The following is a 22,321-nucleotide window of genomic DNA, read 5'->3' on the forward strand; positions in this document are numbered from 1 at the left end:
GGGGAGAATTAAGAGATAGAGACTGGCATTAGAGATGAAGTATGCTAATGGGATATTCAGAGAGAGCATTCATAGTAATCTGCCTGATAAAAGGAATGTGGATAATCCAAAAAGGCAGGAGGACTTTAAAGAGCGCTGGAAATTAACCAGGTCACTGAAAAAGAAGGAGGCGCGGCGGAGATGGAGACAGAGACAGTGAAGGAGATTTCTGTTGAGTTGTAATGCGTATCTACTGGCTCTCAGTCCAATTTACTTGGATCAGTATTTCTTTACTTGTGTTTATGTTCTTTTGTTCTTGCACTGGTTTTGATTATTTATTACCATGATTTCCTTCCTCATTGTTAAACATGGCCGTCTCCACATCCACAGTATTGTAAGACTCCATCTCACAGTAGAATTAGATCTTGTGTGTTCCAAGATTAGTTTACCACAACTTGGCTTGTGGTGACGAAGCCTAAACACGGTGATGTTTGCTTCTGTAATTAAGCTCTCTTGTCAGCCAAATGACTGAGAAGACTGCAGGACTCATTGTAGTCTTTAAATGATGCGCCTACATTTAACTCAAAGGGCAGCTTGTGCTAAGGGAAAGAAGCTTTGTTTATTGTTCTCATCCCACCACAGGCCTCGCTCAGAGAAACACTATAAATTGGGGCTAAAGCAAATTGTTCAACGCGACACCAAGAAATGGACCGAAGCTGAAAAATCAGATGACTCTCATTGCTACAGGCGCGCTGTAAAATATACTTAAAGACGCCCGAGGATCACTGACGACACTTCAGCTGAGAAAGGATTGCTGTGTGCAAAAACATGGCTGCCTGCTGGTGGTGCTTTGTTGCGATCCAACGGGATTCGGGGCTATGATTTAAATAATGAGATCGACAAAAGGGGGAGGCAAATGAGTAATCAGGAGCAAAGCAGCCGTGCAGGCAGACATCTTCCCTGCAGCACAGACGGCCATCTACGGTGGAGACGAGCTTCCTTCTCCAAAGACAAGCAGATAAATTAAAGTATGATGCTGTGATAATTAAAGAGGCAAGATAACCCCTCCATTAAATGAACCTGATCAGAGCTCTGCTCCTTAGAGCGCTTGTTCCTTTAATAAGGTGTTTTTATTTAAGACAAAGGTTGCAGTAGGGTAGCCCTAAGCAATGCAGGTGTCACACTGCTCTGCAGCAGGAAATGAGCACTTTGAGGCTCCATGATTCATAACCTGGATGAAATTTCATCTAAACCTTATCTAAATGTGAATCAAAGAGAATGATCACTGCAGGCAGGGTACTACACTTCAGTTTATGTGAGGGATGTGTGCGACTTCTCGGCATACTTAGTTGGTTAAATGAAAGCACAGGATCAGATACATGTCAGATCTAACATGTTATCCAGTCACTCGCCACTACTCACTGCTGCAGCTCTCACACACTCTGAGGGGAAGTTACAAACGAGTAAGGTGGAAGCTAACACAGACGACAGCTTGATGGTTCTGCAGTACTTTGATCCACGGATCAGCTGTTGTACTTCACGCAGGCTGCGTCAGAGCAAAGTGCCGTATAAGCACTTGACAAAAGTATTCTGCGCTCACGTGTGGATGTGCTAGCTGTAAATGATTTATGCACGCTTCAAAGTGCCACACATCTTGTCTTGTGTTGACAGTGTTTAACACGTCTGTTAGATTTTGCTCAATTCTGGTGGATTTCTATTTTCTTACTAGACTAGTTTCCTCTTGTTTAACCCTTTATCACAGAAGTATCATACAGGACATCTGGCCTCATTTTATAACTCAGGCTGAAAAAAAATGCTACTTTGATACCCCAACAATCCTGTAAAGCTCAGCTTCTCCCCAAACAGTTTTTTTCTACCTTAAACAGTAACGGCATTAAAGTCATTTATAGAGCGCTCGTAAAATGGGCCAACTGCCAGAACCATGATAAATACAGGCTGGGTTAAATGGAAACATCTCCAGTGGTTGACCTGTTTAACCAGGATGCAGGGTGGATAAAAACATATCACCTCTCTAGTCTTTGAAATGTTTGACTAAAAACTGCAGTGTTTGAAGAACTGCCACATGTCTTTATCATGAGTGGAACACCCACAAACAAGTCTGCCTCACATTCAATCATACTCTGTCCCTCCCTCCGATTACTAAATCCATTTAGTAATTGGCTCTGCGGCTGCTCCCTAATAACATCATGGCAGCGGGACTCTGCTTCGTGGAGTGGTTGGCCACACCCGTGGCACGGGGGAAGATTTACAGCCTGCGCTGTGCGTTGTTTGTCTTCATATCGGACTGCTGAACACTGTGTGGCACGAGCTGCTGCTTACCACACAAACCGGTGTTGGACCGTTACATCAGCAGTAATTTGTTAGATGACGAGGAGGGCTGCATTCATTCCCCTCCAATAAAAATTTATCATCCCCGAGGGACCATCAGCGAGGAAAACACCATGACTAATGTGGGAACATGGGCAGCTGAGTGGGCAGCATAAAGGTGATGAAAAAAAAGACCCTGATAGCTCAAAGGCTACCACATCTACTTCTCTGAGTGCATTTATATAGCACTGAATGCCCTTGATCTGTCCTCTGATTTCCAACAGGGCAATTTCTTTCCTTTTGCTTCAAGCAGAGTTAACCTCTGCTCCTTCCTCCTTTCTCCACCTCTGTGCCTCTTTCTCAAACACTAATTTGCTGCATGTAGAGCCCTAACACGACAAGCATCTCTGGCAGCAGTGACGGGAGCTCATCAGTGACGTATGCGATCGCGAAGCATCCATACTCCACCGCCACCATTTTTGTCTTCACTACGCCACAGCTAGAGACGGCAGAGCAAGCAGGAGAACCCGGCTCGGCGTCACGTGACCGTGTACTACGTGTCCAGCGCGCGCGCGTACGACTCCCTTCCCCCCACCTTTAAGTCCACATCATACACAGCAATATATCGGCAAATGAACACATGCTCTGCATTCTAATGACATGCTGTTTCTCCAGTGCAATCATCCGTGCACACACAAAAGCACCTATAAGGGGAATGCACAGTGTGCTGCAGTCTCCTATTGGGCGGTTTTCATGCTAGACACCAGCACTCAAGTCTCAATGCAAAACAAGAGAAAGGCAAGAAATTGGTAAATATTCATGCACACAACCTAGGACATATGCTACTAGCACACACACTGCTGCATGTGTAGGTATTATAATGTTCAAAGATCCAACAGTGATTTCCACTTCCTGTGTTTTGACACAAATATTTTCCCTCACATGCTACATGCTGTATGCAATCAGCATCAAACAGCAGGTGCACATATAACACGTACACACAATTTAATGAGTGTCCAGACACAAGACCTTTATGAAAAACAGAGACATGCACATACTATAAAGTGAGCAGGTAGCTATACTCATGCACATTGCAAACATGCTTAACAAGTTTAAGCTTGATGCTGGTGATGTACTGCTGACACAACAGGCTTCATCTTCATTGACAAAGCCATCTTTCTGGTAACTTTAAGAGTGCGATTACGAGGTTAAAGAGAACGGAAAGGATGAGTTACAAGAAAGAGTCCCTGCTGTGTTTAATGTAACTCAATTTTGCAAAAAAACAAAAAAACAACCCCAAACCCTCCAGCTCAATAGAGAAAGAAAACATTTATAAGTGGCCTCAAATTACATAGATTGATGTCACTCTGTGAACCAGCATTTGCTGTTTGTCTGATAAGTGAAATCTGCTTTGGATGGAATTAAATCAACTGAGTAACACTGCATAAATTGAGAGCCCCAATGTGTTTGAGTGTGTGTGCGGCAGCAACAGGAGGAGAGTGCGTCTGATGTGGCAGTTAATGTGTCTGTTGAGCTCTCCCCCACTCTGCCGATGGTAGGCCTGAATTACGGAGTGAGTGAGGTAGGAAAAGGGCAAAATCTAATTAAAGCTGAAATTTATGGCCCTGTCAAAGCACATCACATTTACTAAAGCAGACATGCACATACACACACTTAACAAAGCATGCCCACAAGGGTACAAGGGGCTGTCAGAAGAGCCAATCGTGACTAATAGTTATACTTCTCTCATGGGGATTCATGGAGATTTACTGCAGGAGGAGGCTTCTCTGGACTACACATCCAATGCATGAGCACATGCACCAAATAGCACTGAATATCGCATCTTATAGATGCCTATAATTACAACCTCAGCTCAGTCTTTTGAACAAAGTGTTCACGTTACCTACTCAGGCTATTAGCTAAAGATTTAGCTTGGCATGCTTACAAATAATAATAATAATAATAATAATAACAGAGAATGTGTTAAGAATTCAATGTAAAACATGGATATTGACATGGATTGACATGAAGACTGAAGTCACGCTGGATAATCAGAATCAGAATCAGAATCCTTTATTGATCCCTGGGGGATTTCACCCTGCCAGCTCTGCGGTACAAAGCCTTTGTAATGACTGATGGAGGCGAAGTGGGAACAGAGCAGCCTTTAAATGTCTGAAATGGCAAATCTGGCCTCAAACCGTGACATGGTTGATGTGTGTGGAGGTGGGGCGGTTAGCTAATAATGCTGTGCTGGATTAATGTAACAATATCCACCCTCTATAATGCTAATTGTGTGACACAGACTGAACAGCGGATGTCTGCACGAGCACTATGGTTGACAGGAAAGAGTGAAACGGGTGAGTTTATTTCCACTTCCAATCTCTAGCAGTGAGTCATTGGTAACCTTACTTTTACAAAGCAACGAATTAGCACTTAGCTGACCTGAGTGTACCTGAGATATCAGCTTAACAGATGCATTTTTAAAATTTCTTTCAACTGGAACAGGAGGCTAATGACAACGATTAGCTAACCTGTTACTAAATTCAAGCAAAATTCCATTTTAGAAAAGCAAAAAAAACAAAGATTTTAGCCATTAAATGAAATTTTAAAAAGTAAAGAAGAGGCGGGATACGTGCAACTGTGTTGCGAGTCTTGATAATAAATCGTTCGCCCATAGTTTGGGCACTTTACAGTGTCCCAGCTAGCAACACACAATCCCACAAAGACAATAATCTGAGAAGGATCGGGCAGTGTAAGCGAGTAAATAAAAATCATCCAGCATCTAATAATCATCAGTCAGTGCCCAATAATTAATAAATGTTAAATTCATAGTTAATTCGCTTTTACTATTACCAATCAATAAATTCTATATAATGTTATGTTTGGTGCCCAATAAAAGGAGGGAACGACAAGATTCGGATTACTTTGGGACATATAACATTGTCTGTGCTGTGTATTGATATACTCTGTGTTTGTTGTTGGTTTGTGATAAAGGTTTCATTATTCATCAGTGAGCCTGACCTCACACCCAGGCCACGAAACACTAGCTGGTTAGTCAAAGCTGCTGGCGTGTTAGAGATACCCACAAGGCGTTAGTCCTGTGATCAGTGTGTCAATTTACTGTTTATTATTCATGGGGTATATAGAGTGTTACAGATTTCTAAAGCTAATGTAAAATTATTATTACATGTTTTAAAGTGTTATGTGATGCACAACTAAAACACCTGCGAGTGAGTTTCATCTGCATAGATAAATTGCTGATTAAACACTGGTAATGAACTAACTACTGAATACAGCCCTAACCCTGATAGTGCTCATGTGTGTTTAATGGTTTTATATTTACAAGGAGTGGAGACTGATGCACAATGGTGGGACGTGACGGAGCCGGTCGGTATAACAGAAATGAAATCATCAGAGCAGTTCATAAACACTGCACATGAGTATTGTGCACCGCAATATAGATTATCAAAGTGCCCTTGTGTAACTCGTTTTAATAAGATGTTTGTACATCAACCATTGCATAAAGCTGTAATCTGAGTGTAATCTCCTCAATCCAACTGTTACCTGTGGCACAGGGAGAGTGAGAGAATGGACGGGGGGGGGGGTGGGGAGGATCTAAAACACTTTGCGGGTCAGGTGGGAGAAAGTGGTTGGCAAACCAGTGTGTGCTGGGAAGGAAAATGTTAGTATAGTGAATAGTATTAATACAATATATAACATACTGTCAGTGATTTAACAGGGGAGCTAGCTACAAACAAAATCGAGCTTTCCTCGGTCATATAAGGACCATCTTCGGGAGCGGGTATAGCTCACCGTAAGGCTATTATGGCTCTGCACTTTCTCCCAGCTTTCTTGTCTTCCCTCTGCTGTCCAATATAAAGAAAAAGCTTTAAAAAGGCTGTCTTCCATTCTGTTACAGCAGCAGATGTGTGTCTGAAAAGCATTTTTAATGTCAGCAATTATGATATTTGACTGTTTATAATTCCTTAATTTGCTATTGAAGAAACGTAATAAAGAGGTTTATCTGGATCATTCAGGTAAGGAAATCCAATGAAGTTGATTCTGTTCATCTGGATGTTGAGTGAACAGACCCTTCTGCTGTTGAGGAAGCAGCTTAGCTGGTCTTTCTTGTTATTAACCTTTCTAAATATACTGTTACCGCCGTCATGTTAGCACAAAGTTGCAAAAAGCAGTGGGCTAGCTTAGCCTAGCCTAAAGAATATGAGAAAGAAACATCTAACCCCGACCTGATCTAATGCTTTCTAAGCCCACTAAGCACTTTGTGTCTAGTTTGAACTCTTTTAAGATGCTATTTTTGGACACTTGCTTTTTGGGTGGATTAAAAACATGTTATAACAAGATACTGTAATTAGTGAACTTCAGAGGAGTTAGTGGCCAAGAATGGTTATTACCTCTAAACTGAGCTAGGCTAGCTATTTACTTCCTTTTAATTTGATATCTTTCCAATTTACTATTTTCTGAAATGTCCAACTTTTAGCATCTTCCTGTGAATGCTTACATGGTCGATCTCTCAGAGGCTATTTGTTTACTCCAAATAGTGCAATCTCTTTGAGATGGTGTTTCGAACTCAACAATGGGTCTACACACAGACATACCAACAAGATGACATAACACGACAGGGAAAAAAAGGAGGCTTTGCATGAACAAAACAAACAAAGTCAAAGACGAGGCAGAAGGATCAGCTATTCAAAGAGCAGCTTGAGTCCCAAAGGCTCCTCTGCCCAATCATGATCATCGCGGCGTCAGACAAAGGCCTCCTTCAGCCTCCTCGCTTGGTCTGTTGCCAAGTCACCTCAGGATTCGGCACCATGCATACAGCGTGACTCAGGTGAGGAACACATGTTGATCTGATTTCCACATAAACATAGTGTCACAGCACACACTGCCACACAGAAAGAGCGCAAAATAAATAAATAAATAAATAAATAAAAAAACACCCCCAGAAAAATATCTTGTTCTTCGTTTCATCTTCCCAACGCTCATCCTCCTCTCTCTAAATCCCTCCCCAAACTTGTTTTATTAATAATGCTGTATAATGATGAAAGCCTGCAAGGCATTACTCTAAGGCTTGTTCTGACATTGCCTCGTTGCTGGCCTACTTATGCCCGGCCCCTGTGAGCCTGTATGTGGGGGACCATTGTCCCCGATTCCCCCAGGGTGCTCTTTCTTAAACAGCGCCCTCTTTGAACCTGTAGCCAAGTGAAAGCCTTTTGAACTAACTGCTTCTCACTTGGCACTGAAGAGATTTGTAGTGCTTAGCTCAGTCCCTGCAACTCTTATCAGTTTGGTCATATAGTTGCATTTGCAGCTGTTCTGAAGCAAATTTTGAAATTTGGTAGCAGTTTTCAAAAGGAAGAAAAGAACACTGAACATTTTTGCCTGGAGGAGTCTGCGTCTGCGTTATAGATAGCAGCCTGTGCTATCTACAAACGCACAGAAAGTATCTTTGTGTGTGCTTGTATGTGTAAACAGATTCACACACTTGAGCACGGCTGAGGCTTCAATCCAACGCAAATGTCACACCTACCTGGTTGTCTTGGAAACGGGGGGCTTATCAGGTTTGGGTGAGGCAACAGAGCCGGGCTTGGTGGAGGCAGGCTTGGGAGCTGGAGACAGGACAGGAGAGCAGAGGAGGGGAAAAAAGCAAAAAAAAGAAAAAGAAAAAGACAGCAGTGTAAAACAATAAGAACATTATTATATGCTGTAGTAAAGAAGTTTATAATAATAATAATTTTCCTCAGATATAGGTCAGGCAGACAGCTTTTATCCAGTGTGTCACAAGGATCTAGGGCAAAAACATTTATAGTTTAGCAGGAGTCACTGTAGCATGTCTAATATGTGAGCTGAATTCATCTGACGAGCAGCTATATGCATATCATCACATTACAATGAGCACTCCTCATTAGAGCTTTGAAAACATTTGCTAAAATGCTAGAATTATATTTGTCTTTTCACGCTGATCTTGATGACATTTTCACCAACCTGGGGGCTTTTTAGCTGCTGCTGCTGCAGCGGTATTGGATTTGACACCATTAGCATTTGTGGATGGGGTCTTTTTGGCTGCTGTCGTTCCGGTGGTTGACTTTGCGCCGTTGGTGGCAGGAGCTTTCTTCTCAGACACTTTAGCCAATGTTTTGGAGGCTGGGGCGCCGGCAGTTCCTGTTGGTTTTTTCGACGAAGCTGAGGTCAGGGTGCTCTTTTTGTCCGCTGCAGGCGTGGTCTTCTTAGCAACACCGTTGGTCTGAGGTTTGGACACACCATTTGCGACGCGGCTCTGCGATGTGTTGGGCCGTGAGCCGGTTGCAGCCTTGCTTTGAGTGGTGTTGCCGGGTTTCGTCTTGGTCGCGGTCTTGTTGGTACTCTTGGCTTTGGGGTCTCCCGAGGTCTTGTTGTTGGTCTTGGCAGCTGGGGTTTCCTTGGCCTGGTCTCCCTGTGGTTTTTCCTGATCTCCTTCACCCCCCAGCTGCTGTGGCATCACCTCTGCCACCCCGCTGGCTGCCTGATTGGGCTCCTGGTCCCCGGGTGGTGCGCCATCATTCACGGGATTGGATTCCAATGTTTCCATTGGCTCCAGCACTGCCGTGGCAACCCCATCCGGCTTCATCTCCCCTCGAATGGCCGTGGTCTGACACTGCAAGGCAGGGCTGACTGGGGTAAGTTGCGCGGGACGGCCACAGGTCAAGATGCGTTCTGCAGATGTTAAGGGTTAGTCTGGAAGGAGAGAATACACAGAGAAGCTCAGTTAGTCAGCAGCAAGACCAGACATGAAAAGCTCTCGCTGCTATCAATAGATGGAGGCCCAGGAATGTTGGTACCCTCAGGAATCAGATAAAGGATAAGCTTATATCTTCTAAGAGCTTCAGCACCACACATTCAGAAATACTTTTACATAAGTATCAGAGAGGTGGAATAAAACTGTAAATGTGCAGAAATCGAACAGTATGTCTCATTAAAGTATATAAGGGGGGACTAAACTTCTACAGAATATGAAAAACAGACAAAATTAGTACCAACTAATAGCAAAATGTGCATGAAGTCTCAGGAGTTATAGAGGGAAGGACAGAACAACATGTTTACTGCAGAAACAACACATTCTACTAATAGCCTTCATTCATTTCAAAGGCAGCTGCACTGCAGTTGCAAACGGTCCCCTCTGTGGCACGAAAAAGCTCAGTGACACACTTGGCCAGTGTTGCTGTGATGGTTTTTTCTTACTGCAAAAGACATCAAAGTCACTAGTGTGGAAGACTAGTTTTCTAGGATAGTACATTTAAGGGAGTGCAAAAAAAAGTTTATCATGCAGATTTGCATGCACACACACAAATGTACAAGCCACCTGCAATAAATGTTAAGACAGTCAGCTTTTATAATGGAGGAGAAAAGTCAACACAGCCTGCTTCCCGCTACCGGGCTAAAATGGTTATAAAAAGAAAAGTAGCACGAGGTGGGAGAAAGACTTGGATGTGTTTGCTAACTGGGTCAAGGCAAGTACAATAAACCCAATAAGCCCAAAGGCAGGCGGCAGTTTGACTGATGGTATGCAAACAGAGCAGTCTAAGACATAAATGAACATGAAGCATATGAGGCCTGAAAAAGGTCACAATCTACAATAAAATAGGTCCACATATCTAGTTTTCCCCCTGCTACTTTTGCAGGGATGGATCAGCAGAAAAGGACAGACCTTCACAAGTTTAGGAGCGGGGTGGGTTGGGAAAAGCAGGAAACTGGCCTGCTGAAGTTTACAAACAGAGCAAGGAGCCGGCTGCGAGGAAGGCTAAGCAGTGAGACAAACGCTTAGGCAATACAGAGGCCGGCCCAGAGGAAGAGGCTTGGCCTGTAGAGCATGGGAACAGAAAGAGAAGGTGGGAGAGAGAAAGGGAGAAAAGAGATGGGGAGAAAAGAAAAAAAACGCAAGACAAAATGAGATCACTATTGGCTTATGTTTGCTGGTATGACGTTAGGACCCAGACATCAGTAGTCATCCCAGTTTCCACTGATCTAAACTTGTATGCGCACACTCACTCTCCTATTTCGAGACGAGAGGACAGACTTCATCTTTATGCCGATGGCTTCCTGGAACAATTCCCTCACTCACTTCATCTTTCCTTCCCTCATCTTCGGTCATCCACTACTCATCCCCTAAACTCAATCTCAAATGTCAAAAGGCCTTCTTTCTTTCTCTATTGATCCTTCCTTTCTCCCAACCATACCCCCCATCCACCCACTCCCCTTCAATTTCCTTCCTCCCCCCAACTGCTCCCTCTCTCCCTCCATCCCCTCTGTTCTCTGTTTGGTTTTGCACAGATGGCCGGAGCAGCTGAGCAAGGCCAGAGGGGGAAGGAGAAAAGGATCCGTGTATCCCAAACAACACATAAGAACAGATACACACAGCTAGTGCAACAGGCCACTGCTCAAAACAAGCAAACAGGCTGAGAGGGAGCTGACGGGTAGCTGCTGGGAGGGACTCATGGTCACAGGAAGGTTTTTAAATGCCACGAAATGTGGGTGGTTGGTCACAGATTTTACCAGAAGGGCAGGGTGGGTGATGAACAGGGAACGGAGCAAGGTCTGAAGCAAAAGATTTGGGTTTCATCATCTGCACTTGTCTTATTCAACATTTTAGGAAAAACCCTAATCTGCTTTTTTTGCCTAAGATTAGATTTTAGGGATGATTCATAAAAGTGGATGTGGATGTGCAGTATTCAAATGCCAGGCTAAGAGTTTTTGGGTTTTTTTTGCAAAGCTGACAGAGCAGACTGGCTGCAAGATCCAGTTAGATAGTCAGAGTTATGCTACATGGCGGTTGGGGGGTCAAGCCATGAACAACATATTTGCAAACGTGTGCAATAAACTTGTGATCTTGTTGCCTCTGAAATGGTTGCTTTGAAGACGGGGACCAGGCCTGTAACCACTCATAGTTGGCTTCCATCTTCAAAGTGACTTTGGTACGTCAAGATGGCAATAAGACAACAAAAAGACAGAAAAGTCAGTCTGCTATCAGTTTACAATTGAACGGAGTCAAGCGGACACAATCTGTTTGCAATAATATGGTGATAACTGTGTTAAATCAGCAAAAATTGCAAATCCTTTCTCATCTGCATATACAATCTTTCTCATTTAAAACTTTTATTCAGACTCCAGCAAGAACTCTATAGATTTGAAACAGAAATCCCACCACAAATAGAGTCTGCATAAAAAATATATGTGCTTGGCAACCTTGCTTTATAGTCAGTGTACAACACAACAAGTTGGCAACCAGTTTCCAGTTGTTCCGCTCATAGCCACAGACTGTGCCAAAACAGATTGCAATATGTTGTTAATATGTCTGTGTTAATAATTAAGTCAGGTGACCGGTGGAATTTCCTTACAACCAAAAGTGGTATTAGGGGCGTCGAACTGTAAACTTCTGGGCACCTAACATCTATTTCTTTGAAGAAACAACCATCTGATGTTATTTATTCTAAATCCTGCTCCACCAGGTGAAAAGTTTTCTATAGCAATATAACGTGTGGGGCTAAGAGTAGCAAGACAATACACTTTGCACTGAACACTTCCACATTTTGTTCAACAACAAAACAAAACCTCATTCAAGTTTTCCCACTTCTAACCTTGGGCAGTTCCTTTGTTAACAGAAAGCCATGTGATCAGCTTTGTATATCTAGAGTTTCATTACCCAAACGTCAAGGCTTCATTTCAGAGTTAAGTCCATGAGTAAGTACAGAGCTAAAGTAGTCACAGCTAGTTTAGATATATCTGACAAAACAACCAGACATATCAAAGACAAGTGAATGTTTAAGTCTTCAGGTAATGACACCAGGTTCATTATTAAATTGTTATATGAGAGCAGTTATTTTAGACCATTTTATTTTCAATTTAAGATTGTAGGTGACCTACAACATGACATACTACACGAAGAATCAGCAAGAAAACACTCCCTAGTAACAATTTTAGTAACAAAGTAACAAAATATTTGTTTAAAAAAAGTAAAAGACAAAAGCCTGTGTATAAAAAAAATCAGTTCAATTCAAATTGAGTTCTAGTCAGCCACCTCAAGGTATATTGGGAGGTAAAGATCCTAAATAATACAGAAAACATCCCAACAAACAGATGACCTGCTATGAGCAAGCACTTGGCAAAAGTGGGAAGGAAAAACTCCCTTTTAACAGGAAGAAACGTCCAACAGAACCAGACTCGGGAAGGGTTACGATGCTCGGCCACTTGGGTTATGGTGAAGGAGAAATGACCCCAAGAGTGCAAATCAGCAAAAAACATCCAATCATAAACTTAAAATGAGATCCAGACCGATACATCTTTAGGCGAATATCAGCCTACTAAAAGATAATGATATCAGAATTTTTCACCTACAAAATTGGTGAAGATATTTTCTCCAAAATATAGTCAGGCTCTAATTAAAATTGTCACTCTTGGCTCACTAATGACAGATGAGAAATATATAAAACATAAAGGGACAGAAGAAACATATTGTAAAAACAATAAGCCACAATGCAGGATCTTGACACTCTAATCCCTTTAGCATTTTATTCAAACTCACCACCCTGGTACTCCTTAATCTTTAATACAAATCTGGAATAGCTATTAACACTGTGACCTAACGTGACACCAAAGTGAACCAGGAAATAAGACTGTATCTAATCACTACTCCCTCCTCCTCTCTGTTTCTCAGACTCTGGTGTGCAGTTTATGTTTGGCTGCCGCTCTTCCCACAGCAGACTACAGCATCTGGCCATGATCTTCAATTCACTGCTCCTCTCCAAATTGTGTGTGCGTGTTATAGAGGGAGATAAATCCTGAGTGCATGTTCACAGCCACAGGAACATTTCTCTTTCTCCTGCAAGTTTCCAGATAGCTGTGAGATTGTACTCACAGCTATCTGGCTCTTTGGCTCACACACCCTCCCTGCGTCATCAGGACCATCAGTCAATGGTAGGCATAAACAGGCTGGAAACCAATGCAAGAATGTATGTTTTCTCCCCCCATTCGCTCTCAGAGAAACTGACAGAGTGAGGCATCCAGGCCACATTAATACACTATCGTGATTCCAGAAGCTAAATAAACAGAACTGAAGTTTAAGAGTTCATGTTTAGTTTGCTGCCAAAATGAAATTGCCTCCTGGACCTTTAATACTCCAGTATCCTGTTAGTGTTTTGCTTTTTATTTGACCTGTCTTTTCATCAGCCTTTTCTTGCCACGTTCCTCCTCCTTAAACTCCTTGGCTTCAGTTTTTTCGGTTGTTTTTGGACTATTTTAAGAAATATGAACTCATTTATAAACTACAGTGTGCACTTTCCCATATTTAAGCCCTTGAGCTTAAACATTTCTGCTATACAGTCTTCCTCAATGTGTTCCAACACCTTTACTATCCTAAATTTCAACCTTAATTAACGTGTCTTTCCCAACTGAAACATCTTCATTGCACTAATGCTATTACAGGTTTTCATTAAGCCTAATTAAATTAAAAGCAGTTATAATTTTCCTGTTGCTGTGGGGGCAACATTTTAAAGGCTAAGCGTGATAAATGAGCATTTTCAGACCTTGTAAAATAATGTTACAAAACACTGGACAGCTGTTTTCTACAAGCTGGGTATAATAGTTGATTTCCATTCGGCGTGGTCCTTTTTTTATTTATCTACGGAGGATCTTATTAAGAACACCTCCTTTCCAACTTCATGCTTTACATTTCCTCCGATGACACACATTTGTACAGCTGTGAGGCATAATTCTGGCATTCTCTGAGCAGCCTTACTAAAGCAACTAGGAATTATTTTTTTTGTTTCACTGGCACTTTAACTATAGCAGCTGGAGATGGTTTTACATTCAGAGAGCTACAATGAGATTACAATAATCTCTCTTACATTATATAATGACGGACTTGCTTTTTCCCCTCCTGCAAACAGTGTAAGTCTTAAACCTATATCTTCTATGTTGAGTTTATCAGGTAGAGCATTCTCTAGGTAAAACTGCCCCTAACACTTGTGCTGCTGTGCCAAGAACCCACACCGTCTGTGAAATCTTACATAATACACAAGCAGGCATTTTTATCCCACATGGGACAGAATGTATTCAATGACCTGAGATGTAATGTCTTTAGATTTGAGACAGATGGCTTCGTCAGCTCCATTTCAAAAATGTTTCACATTAGACACAGTGCACTGTGTGAAATGTTTACACCATAAAACAGTTAAATCTGAGGAGACTTTCTGGTCAAACTACCTCAGAAGAAGCAGCTGCACATTATCAGCTGCCCTGACCTTCCATGGCCTGAGCAGCACACGAGTGCGGGCGAGGGATCTGCTGCAGAAGAACTACTTCCTTCACAAAGAGTGGGTTAGATCAGCTGCTGGCTGTGTCTAACTTTGTTTACATAAAAGGTTAATTTTTCTTATTTACCTAAATAAGGCATCTGTTACAATTGATAGCAATATATACCCAAGGGAGATTTTGTTAGGTACACCTGTTCAGCTGCTGAGTAATCCAATCACATTGCAGCAACCAGCCGGCAGTTCTTTGGGTAAAAATGCCTCGTTGATGTCAGAGGTCAGAGGAGAATGGACAGACTGCTTTGAACTGACAGGAAGGCAGCAATAACTTAAATAACCACTTGTTATAAACAAGGTGAGCAGAAGAGCATCTCTGAACACATCGAGCTTTGAAGCAGATGGGCTACAGCAGCAGAAGACCACACCGGGTTAGAATATAACAGATTTAAACCAACAAATGCTCAAATGTAAAGACTAAACAAGGAAACAAGGATGAGTCTTTTTAAAGGGTTAATTTAGCTGCTCAGCTTGTTGCACAACAACAGCTCCTCTGAAGAAACAAATATGCAGTGAAGCAGGGATGTTAAATCCATTTTACACGGTGGGCCACATCCTGGCTGAACTCCCCTTTCTGTCAGTGTAAAGAAATCTAACTACACATTTAGCTGAGATGTCTTATTATAAGAAAAAGATGTCATCTCAACAGTGTTTCTTAGTTTCTCGACATGAAAAGAAACAGTGCTGCAGTAAATGAAAGAAATGTGACTTCAGCTGTAAGAAATGAATGTGTAAAATTACAGAAACAGATGAAGAGAAAGCTGAAAATGTCCTATTGGGGTTTTGTTTTTTTACAGTTAACCAAAAAAGGTTAAGAGTTAAGTTAACAGCTGCCGACAGAGGATGAACATACATCTCCACCCTCTATGTCTGAGTGATTATCTCACAGCAAACATTAAATGTCCACCCTCTGTGTTTTCAGCATTGTTGACTTTGTAAAAATGTGATTGTCGGCCTCTGCAGTGGGTCATATGCTCGCAGCGTCCAAGCGGCGTCCTACACCGAATTCCCTGCGAGCCTCAATGATGAGCTGCGCAGTAACTGAGAACAAAAGAAACCCACACAAATACAAAGACAAATGCACTGGTTCAAGCGTGGAATCAGCAAAGACCAAAAATGGACTCCTTTTTTTCCCTCCCTCCCATCGTCACCCTCACACACACACACAGCTCACATTCTTTGTGTGATAACCATTCACTGGACGAGAGGCGGGGTCCACCCTGGCCGTCCATCACATACAGGCGGTGTGATAACCCCTGTGTCAGATTCATGGCCATGTTTAAAGTTCAGCTACTACAGTCCAAAATCCCTCATATAGTTTTCTGTGTACTGCGAGTGTGTGTGTGTATATAAACACAGAATGTTGCCAACGCTGTTATCAGCTGGTGTTTTTGAAGCTGATCTCGTTTTTGGGGCCTTGTGTCTACACCCAGCCTCTTGCAAGTTTGCCTTCATGCAAACTGTGATATTTGTTTATGTTGTTTATTTGGTTTTTTTATTACACTTAATAAGCCTTAAGCTCATGATGGGCCAGCCAGCTCTGCAAGGTGAGATCATCCTCCTAGGCATCATCCCTTCCTAATTCCCACACTGGGACATAAACAAAACGTGTGTGTGAGGGTGTGCGTATATGTGTGTGTTCTCACTTGTGCGTGTATCCCAGCCACGCTACAGTGTTTAGACCAAAGCTGTCAGTACTGGAAGGCATCCAACTCTGCTGAGGGATCGAAGCTTTTCTGACTGTCTAGACACAAAAATGGCATTTGTGAATAATCAGGTCATCAGCATAGTTAAACGGAAACCCGGTATTTCAACCCCACCCCCCACCCCTATCTTTGTGCTTTTTTTCCATCGACTACGATCTACTACAGTGTGTATGTGTGTATATATCAGCTGTGCTTATTGGGAACACAGCAGCTTACATTTAAAGACTGAAGAGGGAAAGAAAGAGATGTTCTTAATCACAGCAGGGTTGCTTTGATTCATTATGCAGATTAAAATTAATAAGATGCAGCGTCGCTTATAAGCTAAATGATAAGCGAATGTCAACTGTGCTCCAGCACTGTGGTCTGCCTTCACATCTAATTGCAGACTTTTGGCCTATTCTACACAAAAAGACTAAAATCAAAGTGTGACACCCCCACCCACACCCACCCCCTTCCCCATCCCACCTTTACCAAAGCCGACCAACTGCCCGAGAGCGTGTATGAGTAGCTGTGGTGGAAAGACAAGTCTGCTTTCACAGTGCACAACTGTGTACACACACATATGCATTCTGTGAGCCTTCTTCTCTCCTCGGGGTGTACTCTAAATAGTAGTCAAAGGGAGGGATTGTGGGGGGAGGAAGCAGTGATGGTGATGAGTGCAGTGGGGGTGGGGTAGGGGAGACACAAGAAAAGATGCAAGAAGAAAAAGCGAGCTTGTGTGGATGATGTAGCACGCTGCTAACGCTGACACGCACTTGCCTGAGCTTGATGGAATCATTCGAGGCATAACTGATGTCTCTTTAAGAGGATAGATGGTTCAAGCTGTAATCTATGTGATTAATCAATCTTTTAATTTATTTCATTTTTAGCATTTACTTTCTCTATGAAGATGAATATAATTTCAGTATCTTTGCTTTATGCCGCTTACTTAACTTTATGTTTAGAACAGCCTAAAGAGCGGTAAGAGAACTATTAGTCAAAGATTTGGAGAAAGTAGAAAACAATCAATGAAATCTGCAGTTTTTATGTTTAGTAACTATTAAATTATTGTGAATTATGGTCTCGGCATTAACCAAAAACAATCCTCAATGTGATTTTGGTGGCAAAGCAAAGCAGCTCTGGTGAGCAGTGAGAGGACGGGACATTGGTGGGTCAGGGCTAGTTTTTAATGAGCATACGGTGGCCTTTGACCCTGGATTTGACCTGCTTTTATCTCCATAAACACAAGATAAAGGAGAGTGCTGTGTGCTCTTTAACACCCCTCCTGCCTCTGCCAACTGCAGATTTACTGTTGCATTTATAAAATCAAGTAAATTCATATTCATATTTTCAATGATGCCACACAGTTTGGCTGTCAATCTAACGTTGTCTTCTGTTCTGCATTTCACATTCAATGGCATAAAAGCTCCAAACTTCTGTCTTCAAAGCGCGCAAGTCTGCAGAGCTGCTTGAATAATTTACGGCTAACTTGCCTGCAGCCTCACTGCTCATGGGTGAGCGGGCTGATGCAGACTTGACGCAGCTTTACTTGTGACTGAGAACAGAAATTATCGAATGAGGTTGACCGTAGGCATGGAATTACGGTTACGTATAACTCCTGCTCTCTGAAAAAACAAAGAAGGGGGGGAGAATGACACATTCAAGATGCCACACGCTGGCACGGTGCCTCAGATTGTCCATTTAACCTAGTCTAAATTACAACAAGTAGCCTCAGTCAGCTCTCCATCCCCAATCACGAACACTGGGCTCCATTTACTGGATTTATCTTTGAAATGGATATTTGCATGATCCTCCATAAAACCCATGAATGTCTTTCTAGCTTTTCCAAACTTTTTTAGAAAACATTTTTTATACCATTCAAAGTTAAAATGGTTCAAGAGACTTAGGTTGTGTCTGTAGTAGAGTGTAGTTCTAAACTACAAATATGGAAAAAACAAATCTCCAATAATCAGCTGCCTCTCCAGTAAGCCTCTGATCCTGCAGGTGTACCACAGTCCAGGACTGCAGCTGGAGACAGCGGTCTCCGTTTTGCTCTGCAGTCTTGGTAAGCTCAGTGTAGGGACACGTGAACAAGTTCTCCACCTGCTGCAGGTTCTCTAATGGAGTGGCCACTAAGCTCTTGAGGACTACCACTGCCACCTGCGGCCCAGGACAATGTACTTGGAATCTGACCAGGGGAGACTATCTGGAGCGGCGCCTTGAATGACACAGAGGATCGCCACAACAGAGACTGCTCAGCCAAGAGGGGATAACTACTGGGTAGAAGCGAATGAAGATTCAAAAAAAGAGCGTGGCCATTCTTTTGCTTGCAAGAAAAATACTAAAGTGAATCTGCAAATATATCTGGGCTTATATGTGTGGGTAACACTGGTATATGTTTCTTTGTTGAAAAAAAAAAAATAATGCAAAATAAGAGGTAGAAGAACTCATTTATTAGTGGGATACAAATCACACCAGCCTTTATTTGAGTCCTCATAAGACAGGGATTCAATTGTGTACAAATAAAGCCCTGATACAGAATGTGGGTTTAAGATATGGAGAAGAGCAAATACATAGCAATGATGCTGAGGAGGCTGGCAGCGATGCACATCAGAGACATCTGACTGCTGAATGTTTCATCAACTCTCAGCCACGTCTTGGCAGAGTACTAACAACAGCAGCATCAGTCACTGATTCAGACCCAGAGATGAGATATTTCCTTAATTATACACTAACAGGTACTCTATAGTATCCTTTATGACTATAACTCAGTTGGCACACGGAAGTTAAAGTTTATATCACTTCATCGCTGCAGCCACAGACTCACGCCTGTGCCACTTAGTGGGCTGGTTTTGTTGCATGTGACTGCCTCTTCCGCAGCTTCAGCACTGAACATAATGGCTGGCAGCTCATCCATGAGATAAGAGACTGATTAATACCAAACAAATCCCCATGTGCATGATGAGGATGTGCATAAGGATGAAGGAAATAAACTGATAGGTATGCGATGTAGTGGCTGCGTGACACGCCGATAAATCCAGCTAGATGGCTGTGAGTGGCGCCGCTACCTTAATGCTAATCGCAGCTTTCTCTCCCCCCCCCTCCCCCCTCAAACACCCCCAACATGAGGTCAGGAAAACCGCCTCTGTCCCACACACAAATAAAGTGCAAACAAAGCCTGCCGCTCTCCATGACATTCCCCACAGACCGTGGGAGGGATGAGTGAGCAGGGAGAGAGAGACAGAGTGAGGAGACAGCCAAACGGGAGGAGGGAGACACAGTGAGCTTCCAAAAAAGTCTTCTGCAAAGTGAGAAATCTGGCTGATAATGCAACTTTGTTTCTTTTTTTAACTCCTCTCTTCTTTTAACATTTTTTGTATTCCCAAAACTCCAAAACTAGATCACATTATATGTGTTTTGATTGTGATTGTCCAGCTGGTTGTGGACATTACAGGCTCTGTAACCCTTTATTCTATTTACCAACCTGTCACGGAACAAATTTATATCCTTGTCAGTGGTAAGTGCTTCAAATTTGACCCACTTAACATCTCCAACATTTAGTTCCCTTGTACCTGCTACAAGTTGCTGACTTTCATTAGCATTTCATGGCAGCACTCTTACTCTTTTCCTGTGTGCACACAAGATCCAAGAGAGCACTATTATGCATTTTCCTTTTGATCTAAGAGTCGTGTACTTTACTACCTTAAGTCTGATTTATGTTGTAGCCTGGCATCTTTACGTTCCACTTTCCTTTGATGATGTTTACACCCTTGCTAGGCATTAAAATATCTAGCATTTTTCTCCCAGACATCACATGGAAAATGTACCCAAATGGATGGAAATACGATTAAAAGAGAAATATTTTAAGGACGTGGATGCCATCAGTTCTCCAGACCTACCTCTTATAGATGGCACGACCAAAGCGAACATAAACATCTACTGCCTTCTTTGCTCCTTGTCAAGTGAACTCCTTAATGGTGTATAGTATAGTCATTCCTACCGAATGATTTCCAGTTGTTCCCTGGGCTGCTCAGTAAGACAAAGTGAGGCATGAGAAATACCCTGCAAGTCTTTTTTCTACTTTTCTTGGCTGAGAGGGAGCAGCAGATTGTGTGACAGTCACCTGGATCACAGAAACATGTGATCAGAAAGGCTGGCACTAATCCTTAGGACTCTTCAGGGGCACTAAGATTTTACAATGTCATCAAGTGAGCAACTGAATTAAGAGTTTACAAGCCTATAAAAATATTTTGTTAATGTTGTAAATGTGATAAAAAAATATAATAACAACTACTGAACAATTTTAAAGCAAAGGGTAAAGAATAATAATGCGCACAATATGTCCATGCTGTATAGTAAAAAACCCCACCCACACCAAAGAAAAGAGATAAAACATATACACAGTATGCAAACACTTGAAGCCTTTGGTTCTCATAGTGTGGTGTGGTACAGGGAAACTCAGCACCCTGGGGACAGGAAGATTAACACATGACAGAGCTCATTAACCCTGGACAAAGAGAGATGCTAATCTTGAACAGTTAGCTTCAACTGTCCACAAACTGTCCACAGAAACAGAGAGAGGGGCAAGGAAGGCAGGCAAGAAAGAACAAGGAAGGAATATGAAGCAGTTAAAGGGGCCGTAGTATGTCCCAGAAAGTAGACAATACTGTGTGGAGCCAAGGCTAGAGGGGCAATCAGCCCCACAACAATAAGGGTGGAGACAGAGCCCAACTACAAACAACGGCCCCAATGGCGAAGGCCCTACTCCAGTCTGGCTAAGCTCCACCGCCTGCAGGGGCAACCAGCAGGGCAGCGCAGAGCTCCACTGTGTGGATATCGATCGCACAGGAGAAAGTGGGGAGCCAAGCAGGCAACTCCACAGATGGCCAGGGCAGTGAAGGAGACAGAAACAGACAGAGGAAGTGCATTAGTGAGGCAGGTTCCTCTGATGCTGTTAGCGCTTCCCCCTGGGAGATAAGAGAGATGTTGATGACATGGTTTTAGAGAGGACAGCTTTTAAAAAAAAAAAAAGAAAAGAAAAGAAAGACACAGAGAGAGACGGGGGACCTAACAGAGAATCTAAAGCTAATTTGTAACTTGAAGAGCTGCTGGATCATCTCCATAATGGGCCGTCTGCCCACAAACAAGCTCCTCTCAGGGGGTAAATGAGATCAGGCCAGCCCAGGACCAGCTGGTGGCTTGGATCAATGACACCAGATAGACCAGATACAGAGACAGGGGAAGAGACCAGAACCGAGGCATCTGGAGAGAAGGGCAGAAACGCTGCTGCCCAAGAGGCTCTGGTGCTCTCTTGAGATTCACAGAGGGGGGACACGGACATCCGCACGCAATGTACAACCGGAACGTCTCTGTCCTTAAGAGGATTATGCCGTCACGTTTTAAGTGGAATGTGGCACGTTCCAGATGGAATCTGATCTCTTGCAGGATGGCAGACAGGTTGCATGGTCAGGCTGATCTGCACCTACAAAATACATCCTTCTGAGAAGCACACATCTGGCCTTAAAACGGCACATCTGTCCAGGACAGAGACACTTATTTGAGCAATTCATAGGAAGTTGGTGATTTATGTTAGAGCAAAGAATGAAAAAGGCAAAGCAAGATTTATGTCAACAGGGTAAACTGATATGACTGAGAAATAAATTGGCTGTTACAGCTGCTTATGGTAAGCACCAGTGTCAGGCCCAAATGCCTATCATTCCTGTTGAGCCTGCGGTGAGGGTAGGCTGGCTAGACACTAATATAATCTTGACCAGTTTAGCCACAAACACACGGCAATGGCGATGTATGGACGACGACATTGACTCCATTATCTCAGAGCCAAAATTGTTAGAGGAGATTGGATGACTAAGGATAGAGCAACCATCAGTCTGGACCAATTTTTTAACTATATCGGTGACCAGATTGCACCAAAACGCAAAAAAAAAAAAAAAAATCAAGGCGCCACAAACACAA

At 42.7% G+C, this 22,321-nt stretch overlaps 1 protein-coding gene across 2 annotated transcripts in view; it reads right to left on the bottom strand.

The window, feature by feature from the left end:
* prr36b (proline rich 36b) overlaps window positions 1–22,321 on the bottom strand; it is a 39,256-nt gene that overhangs the window by 13,520 nt on the left and 3,415 nt on the right. Inside the window, exons 1-3 of one of the 2 annotated variants that reach the window (XM_026165762.1) lie at window positions 20,248–20,555; window positions 8,311–9,039; window positions 7,856–7,934 (exon numbers count right to left, since the gene is read on the bottom strand). In XM_026165762.1, coding sequence (XP_026021547.1) covers window positions 7,856–7,934; window positions 8,311–8,932 — 701 coding nt within the window. In that variant the 5' untranslated portion in view covers window positions 8,933–9,039; window positions 20,248–20,555. Of the gene's footprint in view, window positions 1–7,855; window positions 7,935–8,310; window positions 9,040–20,247; window positions 20,556–22,321 lie in introns of those variants that run through there. The other variant, XM_026165761.1, reaches the window with a different exon arrangement.

Source organism: Astatotilapia calliptera, chromosome 4 (genome assembly GCF_900246225.1).
Source record: "Astatotilapia calliptera chromosome 4, fAstCal1.2, whole genome shotgun sequence".
Taxonomy (NCBI): Eukaryota; Metazoa; Chordata; class Actinopteri; order Cichliformes; family Cichlidae; genus Astatotilapia; species Astatotilapia calliptera.